Below are 20,440 nucleotides of genomic sequence, written 5' to 3' on the forward strand. Positions count from 1 at the left end.
AGGTGACAGTCCAGTGACACTGTAAGAAAGGGAAGACATCTCTCTCCCTAGCTTCAAAATACCAAAAAAAAAAAAAAAAAAATTGGTTAGGGGCTTCCCTGGTGACTCAGTGGTAAAGATCCCGCCTGCCAACGGCAGGAGACACAGGTTCCATCCCTGAGCCGGGAAGAATCCCACATCCCTTGCACCACAGCTATTGAGCCTGCACTCTGGAGCTCAGGAGCCGCAATTTCTAAACCCACCTGCCGCGGCTCCGGAGGCCCGCGGGCCCTCGAGGCCCTGCTAGGCAACCAGAGAAGCACCAGCATGAGAAGCCCCAGCACTGCAACTAGGGAGGAGCCTCCTGCTCCCCGGCGACTAGAGACAAGCCCACACAGCAACCAAGACCCAGCACAGGCAAAACCAAACAAATAAAATTATTTAAAAAAAACACATTTTGGGAAAGGTCACTGGTAAACCTACCCCTGACTAAGCACCGGGGTCAACAGAAAAGGGGTGACGTGGTGGGACCAGGATGGAACCATGAGGTCCCAGGGGTTGAGTGCCAGTTTTAAAAAAAAGTCACATGATAAGTAGGGGAGGAGGAGGTACCCCCAGAAAACCCACAGCAGATAAACAGGGAAAGCGACGCCAAACAGGTGAAAATGAAAGGCGCCCCCTAGACTGTGGAAGGCGACAGCCACCTCGCCAAAGCTCAACTTAGGCTTTAAAACACCCCAACGTAGAGACGATTAGCCCCATTTTAACTGACGAGAGAACTAAAAACTTACTTCCAGAGTGAGGAGTCGAATGACGCGACCCAGCCCTTCTTTGGTTGAAAATGCCCAGAATATGAGAAGCTCTTAAAACTCTGTTGGCGTCGCTTCTTCCGAAGGGATGAAAGTGGGCAGAGAGTAGGAGTTTAAGGCTTTGAATAGTCCTTCTTTTACAGCCTTGGGCACCGCTGGCATTTGGAAATTCCCGGTACCTTCACGGGAAAGGCCCCCGGCTGTGGACGCCTCCCGCGTTTTTGGCAGTCAACGTCTTTGCAGCAAATAATTATGCTGCATAATTAACTGGCGTAAGGCGATTTTGTCGTAAAAGATGACCTAGCTGACCGTCTGATACACAGAAAAGGAATCACGACAGTCGATGATGATTTGCCCCAAGTGTTACATTTCTTCTTTTCAAGCACATTATGTTGGAGGAGAAAGAGGCCGAGGGTCTGGAAGGAAGGTGCAGACTGGGACTCACATCTCCCACAAAACTCTGGAACTTCTATCAGCGGAGCTGTGGCAACACACCAGTGGAGCACACAGCAGTGTAGAGGCCTTTCACTACCCAGCACAGAGCTCAGTGACAAATATGCATCCTAGAATTTGAAAAGTGATCGTCAGTACCTCTTTTAATGAAGCAAGAGACTTTATGGAAAAAGCGCAGTGCTGAATGAGGAAATAAATCAACAAGCAAAAAAAAAAAAAAAAACTACAAAATACTATGAACATAAGACTTAGGAGACAAGTGTTTAGGTACAGCCTCCAAAGTAAAATCAGTTATTTGAGCAGTATTACCATGAATCTACACACATTTTAAATGTATTAAAGTGTTTGTATTTTGCCATTATTTAAAAAAATTTTTTTAATTAAAAAAAAAAAAGATCTGGTTCCTTGGGGTTGCTGGTGCCCCAAACCCCTGCCAGATGGTCAAGCCAAGCAGCTCAAGTTTCAGCAAATTATGGACCATCATTAGGACTCTAGTTCATGTTCATAGATGCTCTAGGCCTTTACATGAGGTGACACTGATTTCTTAAACTTGTAGGACAACATAATGAATGCATGTAAGTGAAGTGTCCAATGAAATGTGGAACAATCAGTGAATTCTTTGCATATTTTATTTTTCTTTTTTTGATTTCCAACTCACACACATCTGGCATATTTTACATCTTTGCAATAAAACATGGTTACAATAGCTTAAGGAATTTATATATCCAAAATATTTCACCATGATCTCAAGATGAAATGAACTTGTCTTCCAGATGTTCATTATCCTCCCAATTCTAAGCTACAAACTCAAGATATTGCTTACAGCCTGGTGATGAATAACTTAATCATTACGCCGATTCCCCAGAATTTCAGAATCTCATAAATACAAACAACAATGAAGAAGGAATTCAGTGCTAAAACTTACTAGTACAAGGTGGATAACAAATAAGTAATCACATCAATAAATAATGATATGTTTCTGGTGCAAAGTGCCAATACAAAGAACCCATTATCTTGTTTTATCTTTTTAAATAAACGACTGCAAGTGAGTGTAAGTTCTGAGAAAATTACATTCCTGTAACATGCCTCATAGCCCTACCGACACAATATGTACATCTATGACGATACGGTCACCAAATATACAAAGAAGAAACATGAATAAAGTGTATATACCCCTGGGTGTATAACTTGATCAGTACAATGTATGGAAAATCATTTGATAGCGTCATTTTATATCATAAAAGATGAATTGCCTTAGGCTAAGAATGTGGCTTTAGGTGAGAATTTCACAAGAACCTAAAAGAATAACTTCAGTTATTGTTATAATAAAGTCTGACTTATTTATTAAAGAAACTAAGCTATTCAAGAACCAAAGAGAGAGAAAAATTAAAAAACAGCAAAAAAAAAAAAAAAAGTTAGCATCAGATCTCCTCCCCTAATGTACACACGCTAAGCCAGCAGGATGAGTCTGGAAGAGTTGTCCAGGAGTTGGGAAGTCATCACTAAGGAACTAACAATCGGGATTCCTATTTATACAATAAAACCAGGACCTCATCCCTAAGCCCCCTTTCTGCTGTGTCTTCAAATTATGAAGGGTAGGGCTGAATTTTCTTTGTATAAAGTACCAAAAAATGGCAAATAATGGCTTAGTATCCAAATGCTTTATGAGCAAATTTCACGTAGAGGGATGGAATTCAGATTAAAAAGTGCAAACTATATTTTGGTGAAAATGTGAAAAATTATCGATTGAGCCCAAATTCAATCCTTTCATACAAACGGTGTCCTTGGACAGATCTTACTATTCCCTACTGTCAGTGCGCCTGTTCCATCAAGACATAGGGATTAAAGAACATGCAAGTTGTAACTCCACAATAAAATTAAGAAACGTTTTGTTCTTTATACAAGGTTTTACTTTTACAAAAGTATCCCTTTAAATAAGATGCATCTGATGTACAAAGTATCAAACGTGGTTTTTTTTTTTTTCTTCTCAGCTTGAAAAGAGGCTGGAAATGGGATGCAGGTTAGGTTCAAAGCTTAAACTTTATAACAACTGGACACAAGGTTCCTCAGAATTGTCAAAAGTCTCTTGTGACACGTCCTACCACCTTTTCTCAATAAACAACAATATATGAAATAATTACCAAAACATCTCCTAATTCATATAATTTACATGATATAAGCTTGCCTGGTAGCAGCTGGTGTTCAGTCGTGAAAAAACACACAAAGTAAAATGGCTGCTGACTACAATGTACAGCTATTGCTGGGTGTGATGGAATGTACAAACGGAGGTCGATGTAGACGAGTTTTTCTTCCACCAGAGATATTGCCTTTCCATGCAGCACTTGTGCTCTCAGCTTTAACTTGGCTTTTGGTTCTTCATTTGTCTTCAGTATCTGTTCTGATGCTCATAATGCCACCGATTAAAATCTATATTAAAAGCTACAATGCTACCAGAAGCCATGCCAGTGATCAGAGTCCTGGAAAAGCAGAGACAATAGTTAAGAAAGACACAAAATCACTGACATGGTTCTACTTTACACTAAACAATAGCATGATCTCAAAGTTCACCAAGTTTTTGTTTTGTGTGCCCTGAGACAGGATTAAAATTTATTCTTGGTTCTCCTGAGAGACGCTGCCTCAATCCAACACCTGGACCGCTGGACCAAGTGTTATCAACTTGACCCCACAGCTCATCAGATGAACACCTTTCTGAGGACAGCATCTTCACTGTATGTTTATCTGTCAGTTTGTAACTCATGTGCACGTACTTCTGTTTGAACATATCAGGGGCATTATAAAACACCAAGAACAACTGAAATTAGGGATGAGCTTGAAAAAGGAATAGAAACTTGACTAGTATCTTTCCTCACTCCTCCCGGGAGATGCTAACACGAATGCAGCTTTGTCTGTGCGCTCATCTACTAGAGAGTATATGAGAGGATGAGTATCTCACAAAGCCCTTCCTGCCCTCCGCACCCCTCGAGAGGAGCTAATCACTTCCTTTAACTGTTCCCATGCTCCTGCCTCCCTCATATGTATTTATTATGATTATTGGAGCTCCTTGGGATTAGTGGTCTTGTTTTATATCCTCCAGACTGTGCACAGTCCTTAATATATGATGGTGGCAGCAAATGTTTGCAACATGAATACATGAAAGGGATAAGAATGCCAGGGTAATCTTGAAATACTTAAGAACACAAATTATTTCAAATACTTTAGAAACATGAATCTATATACAAATAATTACACAGTAAGCCACTTCCATTTTTCATGAATATGGACTCTGCTTAAATTTTCTTAAAAAAAAGGTTGAGCTGCAGATCAAATATCTCTTTCCCAAACTAACTTAAATTTTATTGCTTTTCTTGATGACTTCAGGATCATTTTACTATAGTGTGAAGATACTTTATCATGTAAATCTTAATATTCATACTATTTTAAAACCAATACTTATAAAGAATACATATACACATAGTTGAAATGAGTTGCTTAATAAACTTTTCTTATTTCTGTTATATAGCAAAAATGAGAAATTATTTACCATATTAAGATCATATAGTTTTAATTTGTTTTTTAAATTTAGAAAATTTAGGCTTTGCATTCCAAATATTCATTTCACCTTATAATAAATGCAAAGACAAATTTTAAATAAAAAAATCCTGTTGCAAACTGAGGAATAACAGAAAACTATATTACTTTGTTAACATTCTTATTGATTCCTTCCAAGTAAAGATTACAGTATCTTAGGGCAATACATAAAATACCACAAAATAACATAAATGAGAGATGTGTGAATAAGCAAATGGGAGGTGAGACTGTTTCAAGTAACCAGTGCCCTGTATTTGTAAAACAGAGGCCAGCTGTAGTCTGCACTTTGCATTTGGCTGCATTTAGCTAGACCTATGCCTCAAGCCAAGACTCTGCTAAAAAAATGTGTGTCTTTCACATTATGGAAGCCAGGCAGGCCTGTCTGAGACCAGGTAAAGATCTGAGAACAGAGAAGTTGGTGGGGATAACTCTATGTCTTGGAAAGTAGATGAGTCTGTTTTTCTCCAGACTCATTTCTTTATTTTTTCCCCTTATTCTCTTCCTGTTTCCTTCTTACCAGTATCCTTTCCTAAAGTACTTACTCCTCTCCTCAATCTGCCCTTTTCAACAATAGTCCTTCTTCCATCTGGATGCGGGAGTATTTTTCATCGCACATTTCACCCTTGGTAAAATCTAAAGAACTTTCAATGACAACTCTTGACTGATCACATTTCTCCCCGACATGGCTCACCTCTGGTCATGGGATAAATCCATTGCTCTAATGCCAGCATCACAGCCAGGGTAAATGTACAGCTGCTTGAAGTCACAGGCCTGCCAGACCTCCACCACACCATTGTCCCCTCCGGTCACCAGGTTCTGCCCATCACTACTCAGGAGAATGGCCTTCAGACAAGGTAGAAAAGCAACCATTTCTTTCAGTGTTTCCCAAATGACCAGTGGTCACTACTGAAAGGCACTTGCCACAGGTCCCTTGTCATCATCATCTACTTTTAGCCATTTGTCCAAGTTTTCCAAAGTCTAACCCATAGACTTCCCAATGTAGAATTTATCAAAGTAAGTCTTACACAAAGGATCCTTTAAAACCAATTTAGGTTACAAAGTAACAGAAGTTCCAATAAGAATATTACCAATCTAGTCCAGAAAGAACTTGAGAATTAAGTAACATGATGTTTGTTAAGTTCTGAATACTAACAATGTCAAGACTTTTTAGAACAAATTGCAGAACACATTTCAAAACTGTTTTTTATAATGATAAACCAGAAATTCTAATTCATTTCTGAGTGATGGGCAATTCAGTATGTAATTTTGGTACAGGGTTTGAAAGATAAGTTTCTATGACAATAAACTCACTTTTAAGGTCAGGAGAGTGCAGTGTAGGAATAGCTTTTTGTCAGGGGAGTTTAAGAAAAATCTCCTTAAGGGTCTAGTGAGGGAGTGAGTGAAAGTTTCTCAGTCCTGTCAACTCTTTGCAATCCCATGGACTATACTGTCCCTGAAATTCTTCAGGCCAGAATACTGGAGTGGGTAGCCTTTCCCTTCTCCAGGGGATCTTCCCAACCCAGGGATCAAACCCAGGTCTCCCTCATTGCAGGTGGATTCTTTCCCAGCTGACCCACAAGGGAAGCCCAAGAATATTTGAGTGGGTAGTCTACCCTTTCTCCAGGGGATCTTCCCGACCTAGGAATTGAACTGGGGTCTCCTGCATTGCAGGTGGATTCTTTACCAACTGAGCTATCAGGGAAGCCCCCCTTAAGGGTCTAACCTCTAATCAAACAACAGCTGTCACCTTCAAAGTCTAATTCACTGAGTTAACTACTTGAGATTAAATGAACCCTGGCTTTATTCAAAGCATCGTCAATATGAATTTATATGTTTTTATAAACCAGTACACATTTACCTGAATACCCGAGAATTTCTAGTACGAGTCACTGAATGCAAAATAGTCAATCTTTAACCTCTTGGCTCAGTCCCTAGTTAGACTCAACATGCAGATTTACCCGTGTTGAATCGTTGATCTCCATTTGAGCCAAAAGTTTTCCGTTGATGCTGAAATTGCTGAATCGCCCTCGTTCATAGTAGATGATACAGTGGCCTTCACTGGAAACAGAAATCAGGCGTGGAAACAAGCAGTTTTCTGGTCCTTCGAGGGCTCTGAGCAAATCTCCAGTGATTGTGTGGACGAGGCAAGGGCCCTCTGCAGAGTAGGGAACAGCAATGGCCACTCATGTTACTCTCACAAACCCGCAATTGGCACCTGAATATACACTCAGGTTTGTAGGAAGAGGCAGAAAAGAAAACTATGCTGGCAAGAGCCAAGCACTGATGTTAGATAGCAACAGAAAACTGTTATGTGACACACACATGTGTCTTCCAAACTTTTCATTTGGTAAATACTTGCTCTTTTCCTTCATAGGATAATATTCATTAAAACAGGATACAGTCCATACATTACATGAGAATAAAAGAGACTGTATGTCCCGCAAGTGTTCTCATGTGTTTAGAAAATTTTTCTTTACAAAATTTGGGAGAATTATCAAAACAGTTGCTAAATTTCTTTAGTATCATCAAAATTTTAACATTGTGCCACATAAAGATACATTACTGTCAATGTACCTTTTCTATGGTCTATATATAAAATGTAAAAGGCAAAATTGAGAAAATTAATCAAGTAATTCAGACTGTAGGAACATTGTTTCAAATAAATGAAGAATGAGGCAAGAATGTAAAAGTAGTATGGGGAATGATTTATTTTGCTTCAACTGTTTCTCTTCCCTGCCTCAGGCAGAAACAGCGTTGAGATAAAATATCACTGCTGCTGCTGCTAAGTTGCTTCAGTTGTGTCCAACTCTGTGCGACCCCACAGACAGCAGCCCACCAGGCTCCTCTGTCCCTGGGATTCGCCAGGCAAGAATACTGGAGTGGGTTGCCATTTCCTTCTCCAATGCATGAAAGTGAAAAGTGAAAGTGAAGTCGCTCAGTCGTGTCCAACTTAGCAACCCCATGGACTGCAGCCCACCAGGCTCCTCCGTCCATGGGATTCTCCAGGCAAGAGTGCTGGAGTGGGGTGCCATTGCCTTCTCCAACTATTCACTAGCCAAGTTCATAAAAATAATTGGTTAATATAGTTTGGTATTACCTATCCAAGGCAATGGCACCCCACTCCAGTACTCTTGCCTGGAAAATCTCATGGATGGAGGAGCCTGGTAGGCTGCAGTCCATGGGGTCACTAGGAGTCGGACACGACTGAGCGACTTCACTTTCGCTTTCCACTTTCATGCATTGGAGAAGGAAATGGCAACCCACTCCAGTGTTCTTGCCTGGAGAATCCCAGGGACAGGGGAGCCTGGTGAGCTGCCGTCTATGGGGTCGCACAGAGTCGGACACGACTGAAGCGACTTAGCAGCATATACTTTAGAAATACTCCATAAAACTTTATATGAATTTTATTCCTATTTTTCAATCAATTGATTTCAGCAGATATATATTTTTCAAAACAAGTGATATTATGAGGCTATACCCAAATTTTTTCCTGATTACTAAAGTAATAGACGTGCATTCCAGAAAATATGAAGAGTTAAAGAGAAAAATAGCAATCACTTGTAATATCAACCATCATCTATAGAAAGTTACTGTTTTTTCCCTATGCGTATTATGTGGCTTGTGTTTTCCTTTTCTTTTTTTTGCTTTATAGAACAGAATGACGTTATACATATTATTACTAAAACAGACATTAAAAGACACTTATTGAAAATACCTTTTGTATTCCTCCCTGGGTTATTTACTCTTAAATACAAAAGCAAAGTGTCCCTGTGTGTTCAGACATCACATCTTCTATGTATAATAGCAGTCAGAATAAGGCCCTAGAAACAAAATCTGATCATCTCATCATCTTGCTAAAAACCTTCGATGGTTTTCTACTATGTTCAAAACAAACGCAAATTGCAAATCCTTATGCCTCGGGTCTCCCGCCTCTTCACCCTTCTGTCTCCTCACCTCCGTGGTGCCCTCAGCACACTCAGCCCCTCTGGTTTTCTTTCAGTTTCTCTTAAGCATTAGGCTCCTTCCTGCCCCAGAACCTTCCATGGAGAATTGGTATCTGAGCCAGAATTAGAATCGAAGTTTCCTGACTTCTCCCGAAGCAGTACTTCTTCCATAAAAAGCCAAAAGAACTAAGCCATCAAATTTCCTCTCCCACCTACCCAACCTTGAGAAGAAAGGACTAGTGGAGGGGGTGGACCCAGGGCTATGTCTGGTGAACCGCCTGAGCCCCCGTGATCCCCTTGATCACGGCTCTCTCCCCCTTGGCTTCTGAACGTGATTTGTAATGACTGCATCAGATGCGTGTGCTACAGTTTGATTTACCAGTGTTCTGGCTAGAATGCCGGTGACCACAAAGTACTTCATAAAAATTTACATCTATCTTATATTAGTACTAGCAAATATTAATAAAACTAAACAGCTGCAAAGAACCTAGGGATTGCATTTGTCTACGGAAAGACTCCTCAAGGAAACAAATCACAAATCATGGTTAACTTGTGAAAACAGTACAGTTTTTAAAGACCTAAAATGAAAGAAATGTCTCCTGACCTTTAGCACCACTGATAACAAGTCCAAGTTCTGCACAGACAGAAACGCAGACTACTTCATGGTCATGGCCCGTGAGGACAGCTCTTGGAGCAGGATAGTCACCTGGAAGGGAACAACAGCAGTGAGTGTCCACAGACCAACAGCAGGAATGAAGGGTTCTACCATTAAATCGAACACTTAAAAATAACAATCATTAATGTTTAGTAAGGGCATTTACTATTAATAGCTGTGTGACCATGAGGCAGTTATTTAATCTCTCTGCTTTTTCCTCATCTGCAAAATGAGGAAACCTACTGTGCCTACCACACAGGAAGCTTTTGCTGTTGTTCAGTCACTCAGTCGTGTCCAACTCTTTGTGACCCCATGGACTACAGCATGCCAGGCTTCCCTGTCCTTCACTGTCTCCCAGAGCTTGCTCAAACTCATGTCCATTGAGTCGGTGATGCCATCCAACCATCTCATCCTCTGTTGCCCCCTTCTCCTGCCTTCAATCTTTCCCAGCATCAGGGTCTTTTCCAATGAGTTGGCTCTATGCATTGTGGCCAAAGTATTGGAGCTTCAGCTTCATCATCAGTCCTTCCAATGAATATTCAGGGCTGATGTCCTTTAGGATTGACTGGTTGGATCTCCTTGCAAGTCCAAGGGACTCTCAATAGTCTTCTCCAGCACCAGAGTTTGAAAGCATTAATTCTTCTTTATGGCTCAGCTCTCACATCCATACACAACTACTGGAAAAACCATAGCTTTGACTCAGGATGCTTAGATGACGGCTAAGTCAACAAATGTGACCTACTTATAACATCATGATAGTGGTGAGAAATACTTTTTTTCTTCTGATTACTGTGAAGAAATAGAAATCAAGCTTGCCAAAACATAGGAGGTAGGTACAATTATTTTTTCTATTTTATAGAACTCCAAAGCTTTGAAAGGTTGTTCAACTTACACAAGTTCATATAGGAGCAAGTGTTGGAACTGAACCCAGAGCTAGGTAATTTTGCAACACTTGCTCTTACCCCTTTAAAAATGTTCCTTAAGATCTTCAACAAAACAGGCTATGGTGCTTTGATTTTTTTGGAGATGGGAATGGAAAGTAGTAGAGCAAAGAAGAGACAATCAGATGATCATCTTAATTCTCCATCTGACTTTGGTGCGATCCTAGCCAAGAAAGAGCAGCTGAATATTCTGCATCAGCATTCTGACTGCCAAGTGCTTTGCCCTCTGTACTGAGTGCATGCCTTCTAAGTGACAGGTCTTCTCAGCGGGTTAGGAGTTGGGAGTATAAAGAAGACGTACGTTGTAACCTGGAATTGCTTAGAACACATCCAACCACCATGGCACATCTTCCACAGGTTGACCACTGGAGGCACTCAACAATGACAAGTGTGAAGAACAAACGTGGGTGCACAGAGCGAAATGGGATTAAACAAAAAAGAAAAAAGAAAGAAAAAAAATCCACAAATGAATGGAGAGAAAAGCAGAATATTGGTGAATAAACTGCATGCCTGTAAGACTGTGAGAAGGACCAGCAAATTGAGAGGGCTTCTTGCCCAGCGACGTCTTGCTGGGAAAGTCATTCGGAGAAGCCACTTTCGAGATGGAAATGAGGGATTGCTACAGTCTCGGTACAAAAGTGTGGAGGAAAAGGAAACAACAGAAATGCAGACAGGAATTTTGGAAGGTGCATTGGGTATGCTGCCATCCTGGGTACAGTCTGGAGTGGCTGCTTTGGTACAAGGGAAAAGAGAGCCAGTGTCAGCTGTACAGGATAGGATATGAGGACCCAACAGACTCTGAAGTGAAACTCTGTTGAAGGCAGGGTGCTCAGAAGAGGGACATGAAATGCTTATTAACAATTAACATCTGCCTATTCATGTCAGATCCAACAAATATTTATCAATGCCTTGTAATATCCAAACTATTTCCACTTTTCATTAACAACGTCACACTTATTAATGCCTTATATTGCCTCTTTAATTATTAAATAGTTCCAGCAAACTTGTATGATTTTGTTATTCATCTTGGATGTATTGTTCAGTTGATGCTACAATATAATTTCAGCACAGAGCAAGTATTATACATAAATAAGCCTTTGTGCATATATAAAAATATCATTATTTCATGTTGTCAGTATCATTTGACCATTACTTTTTCCTGCTTGAGAAGTCATGTTGTAACTTGGCCTTGTGACTGCAACTCTTCCAGAATTCTTGGTATTTATCAAATTATGGTCTGTGTATCCTGGGATCTGTGGCTATTTTATTGAGACTGAAAAGTTCTATGAAAAATTTTAAATTTCAGATTTACATTTTGATGATACTCTATATTTTTAACCAGTTGTAAAGATGAAATCTTTCTCCACCATCAAAAATCTATGCTGTGGCAATTAATAGTTGAAATGCACTTAAAGATTACGATGAGCTAATTAAGTCAATGTTTCTCAAACTAGATTCAAGGAGTCCAAGAACACATTCCTTAGAGTCAGAGATTTTTGGGGGGTTAGTAATAATTTTGTACTTTTTAAAAGGGGTCAGTGTATTAGAAAGTTTGAGGAATATTATTGTAGACTATTTTTATTGATAATTAAAAAATTCAAGTTGGTAGCTTCCACACAACTATGTGTATTTTCATTTGCTTTTAGATTAAAAACATTAATTATTTATTAAATATTTATAGCATATATAAGGTTAAGAAAATAAAATGAATTACCTTGTACTCACCCCCAGCTTAAAAATATAGACTATTACCAATGGCTTTAATGTCCCCTTTCTCATACCTTAGAAAATATTAAGACTTTTGAGAAAGTTCTGTATTTCTCTCCTGTTCACTCTGCTTCACCTGGTTGTTGGGTCTGTGATCTTTCCTTTAGGATGCCTGAGATCCTGCATGCTAGCCTGCTTTTCTCTGTGAACTCATACTTTTTTCTGGATCAGGCTGAACCCCCTCCTCCATCTCATCTCTCAGAGAGACGTCCTACACTTCCTGGGCTGCGATTCCCTCACTGTGAAGGAGGCGGTGGAGGAAGTGAATGTCCAAGGGCTGGAGCTTGTGCCCCGCTCCTGGGTCAGCCACTCCCCTGGCAATGATCCAGCCCTGGGCAGTGCTCTGATTCCTGCCCCATGTGGCAGGAGGGAAGGCTTCAATAGGTCATGCATGGAAAATTCTGTGAAGAAAGTACATAATGAAAGCGTTCTACCCAGCAAGGTACTCAATACTCTTTCCATCTGCCAATATCTCTTCCTTCAGACCCACTGGTGTTCTGTCTCCCCAAGAACTGCTCACTGTTTTCTGTGAGTTTCCTCACATCCATCAGCTTCCATTTTGTGTTTGAGACATTTCTTACCTAGATGGTGAGTGGGAAGGGAAGCTAAAAGCCCATGTTAGTCTGTCATTTGATTCTAAATTTATGCTTCAAAGATGCCCTATGTTCCCTGGCAAAATGAGGATTAATTACTGACAAGATTTTATGTGTAATATCATCCTTCATTTTTCTAAGTGATTATTTTATCTTGGAGAGACTGATGAATTAAACATCTTACAATTATATATTTAATAAAATTTATATAGTTTTATAAACCTTTCCCCTATATGCCACAGAAAAAGTTAAAGGCAATCTAGTTCTATTGCAGGAAATTTTAAAAATGTATAAAAATAGTAAACATATTCCTTAAGTATGTAATACATTTTCTATGAGGAAGTAAGTTTTTCCAAGGCTTACCTCTGATTTAAAAATTTTAAAATGTTTTATTTTTCATTACAATTTCCCCAGGTCATTTGAGTAAACTGCGAAACTTAACTATTAGAAGATTCTGTAGGGCCCCTGAGAAGCATGGTTTCCTGCTTTCAACTACAGAAGAGTAAATAACATGTTGTTCTGGGGTTTTGAGTTGGGGAATCTGCAGCGGCAGCGGGAGTGGGGGTCAACATATTCCCTATAATTCATTTCACTGCCAGGGACAGATGTCACCCACCCGGACAATCATTCACAATCCTAGAAATATTCCGTCAGTGTCACATCACAATTGATGGATGTAGCTGAGGGTCAAAGGGCGCTGTGCAGAGGGAGGTGCAGGTGAGACCTCTCCTCTCAGGACCAGAGCACCACTGCCCTCCTTCCAGAGTCACTTTCTCAGAAGAAGAGCTTTCTGTGTGATGGAATTACGATGAATGAAAAAAAAGAAGTCCGATTTTAAGATTCCTCCTAAGCAAGTATTTGGAAAGAGCAAATATACCAGGCTTACAATAAACAGATTCCATCTCATTTTTATCACAAGTCATTTCAATATTTTTTAAATGGATGATGAAAAAAGTACAAAGGTATCCGATGCTGCTATCCACATAGAACTGACAAAAGAGCCTTTCAGCGTGATAGGCTGTGGCTTTCAGACAAGTGATCAAAGTAAAGATTACTCATGGTCCTTATTATTTTAAACCTCATTTACGGGACTACTGATATGCAGGAGAAGCTTGAGTTCTTCTACATTAGAGCTAAACAAAAACAGCAGAGATTTTCTGTGATCCTTAGTGTGGTTCTGCTAGAGTCAGAAAATGAACCTCCTGATGATATATGACATTCAGATTTTATCCCTGGCCTTTGTGGGGTCATTGCAGAATCACTGCAGAAAGTATTTTCAGTCATGTTTATACCTATATAAAAATGATGGATTTTTGACCTGAGTTTCCAGAATAAGAGATTTCAAAGGGTGTAGTATTTTCATCAGGGCTCTCTGATTTCAAGATTTATTTTGGAAAAAAAAAAATGATGCTAGACATCATTTTAGTCATGAGGAGTCCCTTCTTGAGACACTGTGTCCTTGGCCACCTGAGGGCCTGCTGCAGAGGTTTGTGGCCCAAGTACTAGAAACACCTGGGCCTGCATTTTCCACAGGTCACAAGGTAACCCACATAAAAACATTTCATGGGTTGGAAAAAGTCCCATGATGTGATTTCATTTTATCACGCACTCATGGAGTACTTGAAAAAAAAAATAGACGATAGATATAAACCTATCTAGTCATTAAGTCTAAGTTATTCTTTTTCTTCTTCAGAGAGGGCACTGACCACATTTTCCCCTGAGCATTGCTGTTTCAGGGCAGATGTCTGTCCTTGAAGTCCTGAGCCTTCAAGACTAGGATCTAGGTCACAGTACTCAACTGTGCTACCATCCTCTTCCCCAAATAATCTACAGTTATCATCCGCCTGCCTTTCCCCAGGAGGTGCGATTCTGCATGGTGCCCAGAGATCCCGCTGGTATAGATCCAAGACACCTGGATCATGAGAGCACATTAGTCACGTCTGTTTCTTAGATTGCTTCTGGCTCAAGACAAAGACTCTTGCAGCCTTAGTTCTTTAAAGGGGGAAGGAAAAGCAGAAGCTGAGTGGCAAGCAGTCCTTTTCTTAGTCGAGAACCCTATAAAGTCTCCAAATGTTGGGCTGAGGGCACGGGAGGAGGTCTCCTGCAGAATGGGCCCTGTACTAGGGGCGTTACATTATGGACATTGTCTTTTGGTCCCCAGGAAACCCTACAAGGTAAGAATTATTACACACGTAACTACACCTCCTCTCAAAGTTATTACACATGTACCTACTATTACTACTACTAAGTCACTTCAGTCATGTCCCACTCTGTGTGACCCCACACCTCCTCTCAAAATATATAATTATATATATTATACATATAATATCTTTAGGTTATTCTTTGTCTAAGCTTTCTTCATCCTCCATAGCACCACTGGTTAGTGGTGGCTGTGGAGCTGGGCACCAGGATGGTCATTTGAAAAGAAGGCTGGATGCAGACAAAGCAAGGGATGTGATTTGGCAGATGTTTAGTGATAGGTTGGAGCTGGCAGGAGTGTCAGTGTCCAGAGCTGAGGCTTACACAATGGGAGCCCAGGGAAAAGATGTGTGCACAGCTGGAGTCTCCTTTTCAATGGGCTTCTCATTTTATAGTTTGTTTTGCATAATGCTCAAACGTGAGCTAAAGCCTTGTTTTTCAAAAGTGAAAATGAAAAAGCACAATAACAAGCTCTTACACATATGACTCAAAGTGTATTCGTAGATTTGATTTGCAAAGAGGAACAGTAAATTCTCTTTCAAAGTTTCCTGTTGCTATGATTAAAAAAAAATGTCAACCAGCTCTCTATCCAGCACCTTGTATCTGGTATAGACATTAAAACCACATATTTTACAAGCAGACTGGATTTGGAGCTGAGGCCCTGATGTGTTTTAAGTGTCTGCTGAAGAGACAATGTTGACTTGCCCTCTTGTGACTATCTCGTTGGAAGCTACCGCACGTAATGAGAAATGTCAAGTCCCAAGATCAATGAAATTTGGGGCTCCAGGGATTCAATAGGAATAGCATTGATCCTTTTAAAGAACACCGGTCAGAGATGGGCTGTAATATATTGTAGAGAAGGGCTCAGGAGGATAAGCGGCCAAGTCCAAGATACCTGCCTGACAAAAAATTCAATCAGCTTTGAGCACAGATTGCCTGCTCCGCTCGCCTTCCTTTCAGGCGGTCGCCTGCTTCCAATTAAAGTGCGCAAATTAATTTTTATCACTTCCAAATTAGTTTCACAATTTGTGTAAGAGTCTGCTTCAGATCAAAGCGTGTGTCCTTCACATCTCTGCAGTTCTGTTATCTCGTCAGGCACCTATTTACATCTACAGGAAAATTGTCTATGTTCGGAGTTGCAAGTTTGAAAGAGTAGCAGTGAATATTAGCCTGCAATATATTAATAAAACAAGTATAATTAATTCAACTGGAACCTAGGCCAGGTAGCCTTTGCATGTTTCTTTAACGGTCTGAAACTCTGTAATCATCTGCTTACACGTTTTCATTGTATTTGTGGCAAATTCATTAAAACTGTAAAGGCAATTAGAAAAAGATTTATTTATGAGATGCCCAAGTTAGTCACAACAATATATGTATTTGATACAATGAAGCCATTAACTTTTTCAAACTTACCTAAAAAAATGCAGAAACATTATTTTTTCCCTCTGTGACACCAATAGAGCTATCCATTAAAAAATAATAATGACAATGTAAAAGAAGCATACATCTATTAAAGTGCTTGAGTTTATCTTGAGGAAGTTTTAGTGATGTGCACATAAGGTGAGTAAATGAATCCTATCACATTATGGTGGTGTGCTGGATAAATATGATTCAGCCTCTGACATACAAAGCGAATTTAATGTCCACAGCAAGACCAAGTCCTGAATTCTAACAGCTACTGGGATATTACATTTCATGCTAGGACTTCCCTCTTCAAGTCTAGGTTAATATATACAACCCTTGAAACCTAAGGGCATTGTGTCACACACTTTAATATGAATTTAGACGTAACTAGCTTTTTGGTCTTGTGTAGCAATGCATTATGAGATAGAAAGCACATATAGCCTGATTCTCTGACCTGTGAATTGGTAGCTAGAACAGATTAAACTGAAACTGGAAAAAGAAAAGCTTTTCCCTTTCATATTGTGGGTTTTCTGATGGCAAAGACCCATGGCTGATCCCTGATGTGACAGTCAATTCAGTGTGTGCTTTGACTGCCTCTGCAAAAGGTGAATTGACCAACATATAAGGTCTCTCTAGGCATGCCTACATGAGCTGGGAGGTTGCCTTTTCTAACAGATTAAGTCAGTTACAAACCAGTCAAGTCGATCAACTACTAAAAATGACTTTTTTACTATCATGATTTTTACTATCCATGTGGCAAAAAGCTGAAATCAGTTTTTATATAATCATCCATCTGTGCCCAAGATATAACATTAAACATTTTGTAGATACAAGTACTTAGGAAACTAAATATTATCTGATAGCAATTCATGATTCATGCAATACTCAGTACACTTGATAATTCCAAGCAAGAGAAGCAGTTTTGTGACTCTTACAGTCTATATACATTATAATACAGACTTTTGGGTGAACCCCAGAAAATCAGAGACTTTGACTGCCCAGCCCTCCCAGCTGCTAATACAGTACCAGGACACAGCACATGTTCAGTACATGCTTGCTGCTTGGCCAATACTTTAGCAACTCATCCTGTTTAATCTAGAAGAGCATTTCTTCCCTTTTATGTTAAGGATAACAAATACAGTGGAACCATGCTATATATGCTCACATTAAATGTCTAGGAAAGTCTTGGCAGGGTGGGTTTTATGAAAGTCCTTTAGGTTTATAATGATGATGACAGTTTTTAATAAAAAAATGTATATCCCCACAAATGGAGACAATACTGTATATGTAATATTATGCAATAATTTCTTAGGGATAATCCTGTCTTTATTTAAAGCTTAAATAAAATGCTACATTTTAACAAATCTATCAGTCACAGTTTTGTTCTTAAGAATTAACATAAACATTCCTATTACACAGCTCCTACCATAGGAACTTTGAATACTCTAAATAATACTACATTTCACTCTTCTTGCTAAGTGATGGAGCAAAGATACGATCATTTGTCAACCATCATTTCGTTTAGATGATAATTAGAAAATAAAGTAGTTAACAGATAATTACTATAATTTAACATTTTTATCTCATAGCAGGACATTATATTATCTTCTCTACTACCAGATGGTAGTTTTTAAGAAATGAATTCTTTTTGGAAACATCATTTTCATCATTTCTGAGCTTCATTTTGAAGATGTTAATTAATTGGATTTAAAACACTATTTTGCTTCTTTATAAAGTTTTTTCTATCTAATAACTTCTAATTTGTATCACTAATAGATGGAAGATACCACACAGCTCTGGTGCTCAATTCAACTTCTCTTGTAATGAATGCTACACTAGTCTCAAAAAAGGAAATTTGGAAATATGTAAAAATACATTTAGACAAAATACATGTGATAATGTACCATGATTAAGAATAATAAAGTATAATAATAAAGTAGGTCAAATATATTTTACACACACACACACACACCACAAGAATCCTGTTAAAAGCAAAGCCCTTTTTTTAGGGATACAGTTTTAAAAAGAGTAAATGACTTATTAGCAGTTAGAGTATGATGTTTTGTATACTGTAGAACTGGTGGCTGATTAGTTGCGCTGGTTGGAAATCAAGCAACACTGAATATGTGTTTTCCTCAAACCAATATCTCACAACTTGGAGCAGAGGCTAAAATGTATAATTACACATACTGTCTCTTATTCAGTATCTACAGTCAGAGACACAACTTCATAATACACTTTCAGTTACTTCATCTACTTTTCTTCACCTCTAGCTATGGGCGACAAGACTAAATCACCGGGTCATCTAAATCACCCGGTCATTCCTTCTCTCACTACCTTCATATACACATGAAGATTTCCATGCCCAGCTCTCTCACAGTTATACCTTGGTCTCCTGGACGTTTCTTTTTTCTCTATAGTATTTCAGTGGCAGGTACATAGTATTCCTGGGAAATTCTTAGCTCTGTTTCATCATAAATATTCCCAAACTCATGTTTTCAGAGTACTGTTAACATTGTGACCAATGTACGAATTATAATTGGAATAACCCCAGTTTAGGTACTCACCATTATTAACAGTTTACAGAAATCATTCTCTATTTTACAGGAGATACAAGCTTGGTAGTTAAAAGCAGTAATTATTTCTAGGAAATCTGTTATCTAGTTCCTCAGTCATTTAACAGTATTTATTGAAAACCTATAATGTGTGCAACTATGCCAGGAATCAGAACCTTCAGATGCAAAGAGAGGGTCTCATGGTGCGCTTCAGAGCTTCCTCAGAACAACATTTCGCAGGAATAATAACTGCTCTTTCATGAGCAAAAGGTTCCTCGGAAAACATGTTTGAGAAACCATGTGTGCGTGTGTGTGCTCAGTCGTGTGAGACTCTTCGCGACCCCATGGACTGTAGCTCACCAGGCTCCTCTGTCCATGGGATTCTCCAGGCAAGAATACTGGAGTGGGGTTGCTATTTCCTTCTCCAGGGGAATCTTCCCAACTCAGGGATCAAACCTGTGTCTCCTGCATTGGATTCTTTACCACTGCACCAGCTGGGAAGCCCTTGAGAAACTCTGGTTTATACAAACATCAACAGACGTATTTGTGTGACACTTTCAGAGCTTACATAGAGAATAAGAGTATATATACTGTGTTTTCTAAAATTTATTTTACTCTGGAGTACCTCTTTTTTTTCCCTGTGGAATATTTTTGGGAGCACTGTTGAGTAAAAAACACTCAGGAATCACCCTAAACAAAGAAATCATCTTATTCAGCTTTTGCTGCCCCCCATGACTAAACCTGAGGGGGTACTCAATCACTGTCAAATAAATAAACAGAGATACTGACTATACCCCTGATAGAAAGCAGTAAGTGTCCTCAGGAGGCACAAATAAAGTGTATGGAATTTCAGAGAAGGGAGAGAATACATTCAGCTGAGAGAAATCACAGGAAGTTGAAAGGACCAGGTGACATGGAAGGAAATTCTGAAAGGATGGGGACATTTGGAGACCGGGGAAGGGCAGCTGGGCAGAGGGTCACTGGGAGGGGATCTGGGAGTTTCCTCAGGCTGAAGGTTACAGTGGTTGCTCTCTTTTTACACTTTGAATACAGCTATATTCCAATAAAGAATACAGCTATATTCCAATGCTATTTAAGCTTTCATATTTTAAGATCCTTACAACCCCAGCAAAAGTTATTAGGGAAATTAAAGGAATTTACAGTCTGATGGGACAATTCCAGACCAATACTTACTGCTGTTCGGGTTGTCCCCTATGATGTGGTGTCGCCCGCTCCAGTACCAGAGCAGAAGGGTGGCATCACGAGACCCAGACACAATGTAGCAGTCCCCACCAATGTACGACTCAGACCTGGCCAAGCACGTCACCACGTCCCAGTGGCCGAATACAATCTGAGTTAGCTTCCCTGCAACACAGAAACGGCAGGTTGAATCCAATGGCTATTTTTCTTTCAATGGTAGTAAGCTTAACTTTATTCTACTAGATTTGTGGAAAGTGACTCTACAGACCTGCAAACTTACAAGGTAATTCAAATCTAGCTACAGATTTAGGTTCTTGAATCCCTTCTGAAAAAATGATACAAGAACGTCACTT

General features: G+C 39.5%; 1 protein-coding gene across 6 annotated transcripts in view; it reads right to left on the reverse strand.

The window, feature by feature from the left end:
• Positions 1–1,859: 1,859 nt before the first annotated feature.
• The window catches only part of NBEA (neurobeachin), a 672,120-nt gene continuing 653,539 nt past the window's right edge, over positions 1,860–20,440 (reverse strand). For all 6 annotated transcript variants that reach the window (XM_070380422.1, XM_070380424.1, XM_070380423.1 and 3 more), the window contains 5 exons: positions 20,082–20,252; positions 9,378–9,479; positions 6,788–6,984; positions 5,521–5,672; positions 1,860–3,718 (listed from right to left, as the gene is read on the reverse strand). In XM_070380422.1, the coding sequence (XP_070236523.1) occupies positions 3,628–3,718; positions 5,521–5,672; positions 6,788–6,984; positions 9,378–9,479; positions 20,082–20,252 (713 nt within the window). In that variant the 3' untranslated portion in view covers positions 1,860–3,627. The remainder of the gene's footprint in view (positions 3,719–5,520; positions 5,673–6,787; positions 6,985–9,377; positions 9,480–20,081; positions 20,253–20,440) is intronic.

The sequence above is a fragment of the Bos mutus genome, chromosome 12 (genome assembly GCF_027580195.1).
Source record: "Bos mutus isolate GX-2022 chromosome 12, NWIPB_WYAK_1.1, whole genome shotgun sequence".
NCBI classification, from domain to species: domain Eukaryota; kingdom Metazoa; phylum Chordata; class Mammalia; order Artiodactyla; family Bovidae; genus Bos; species Bos mutus.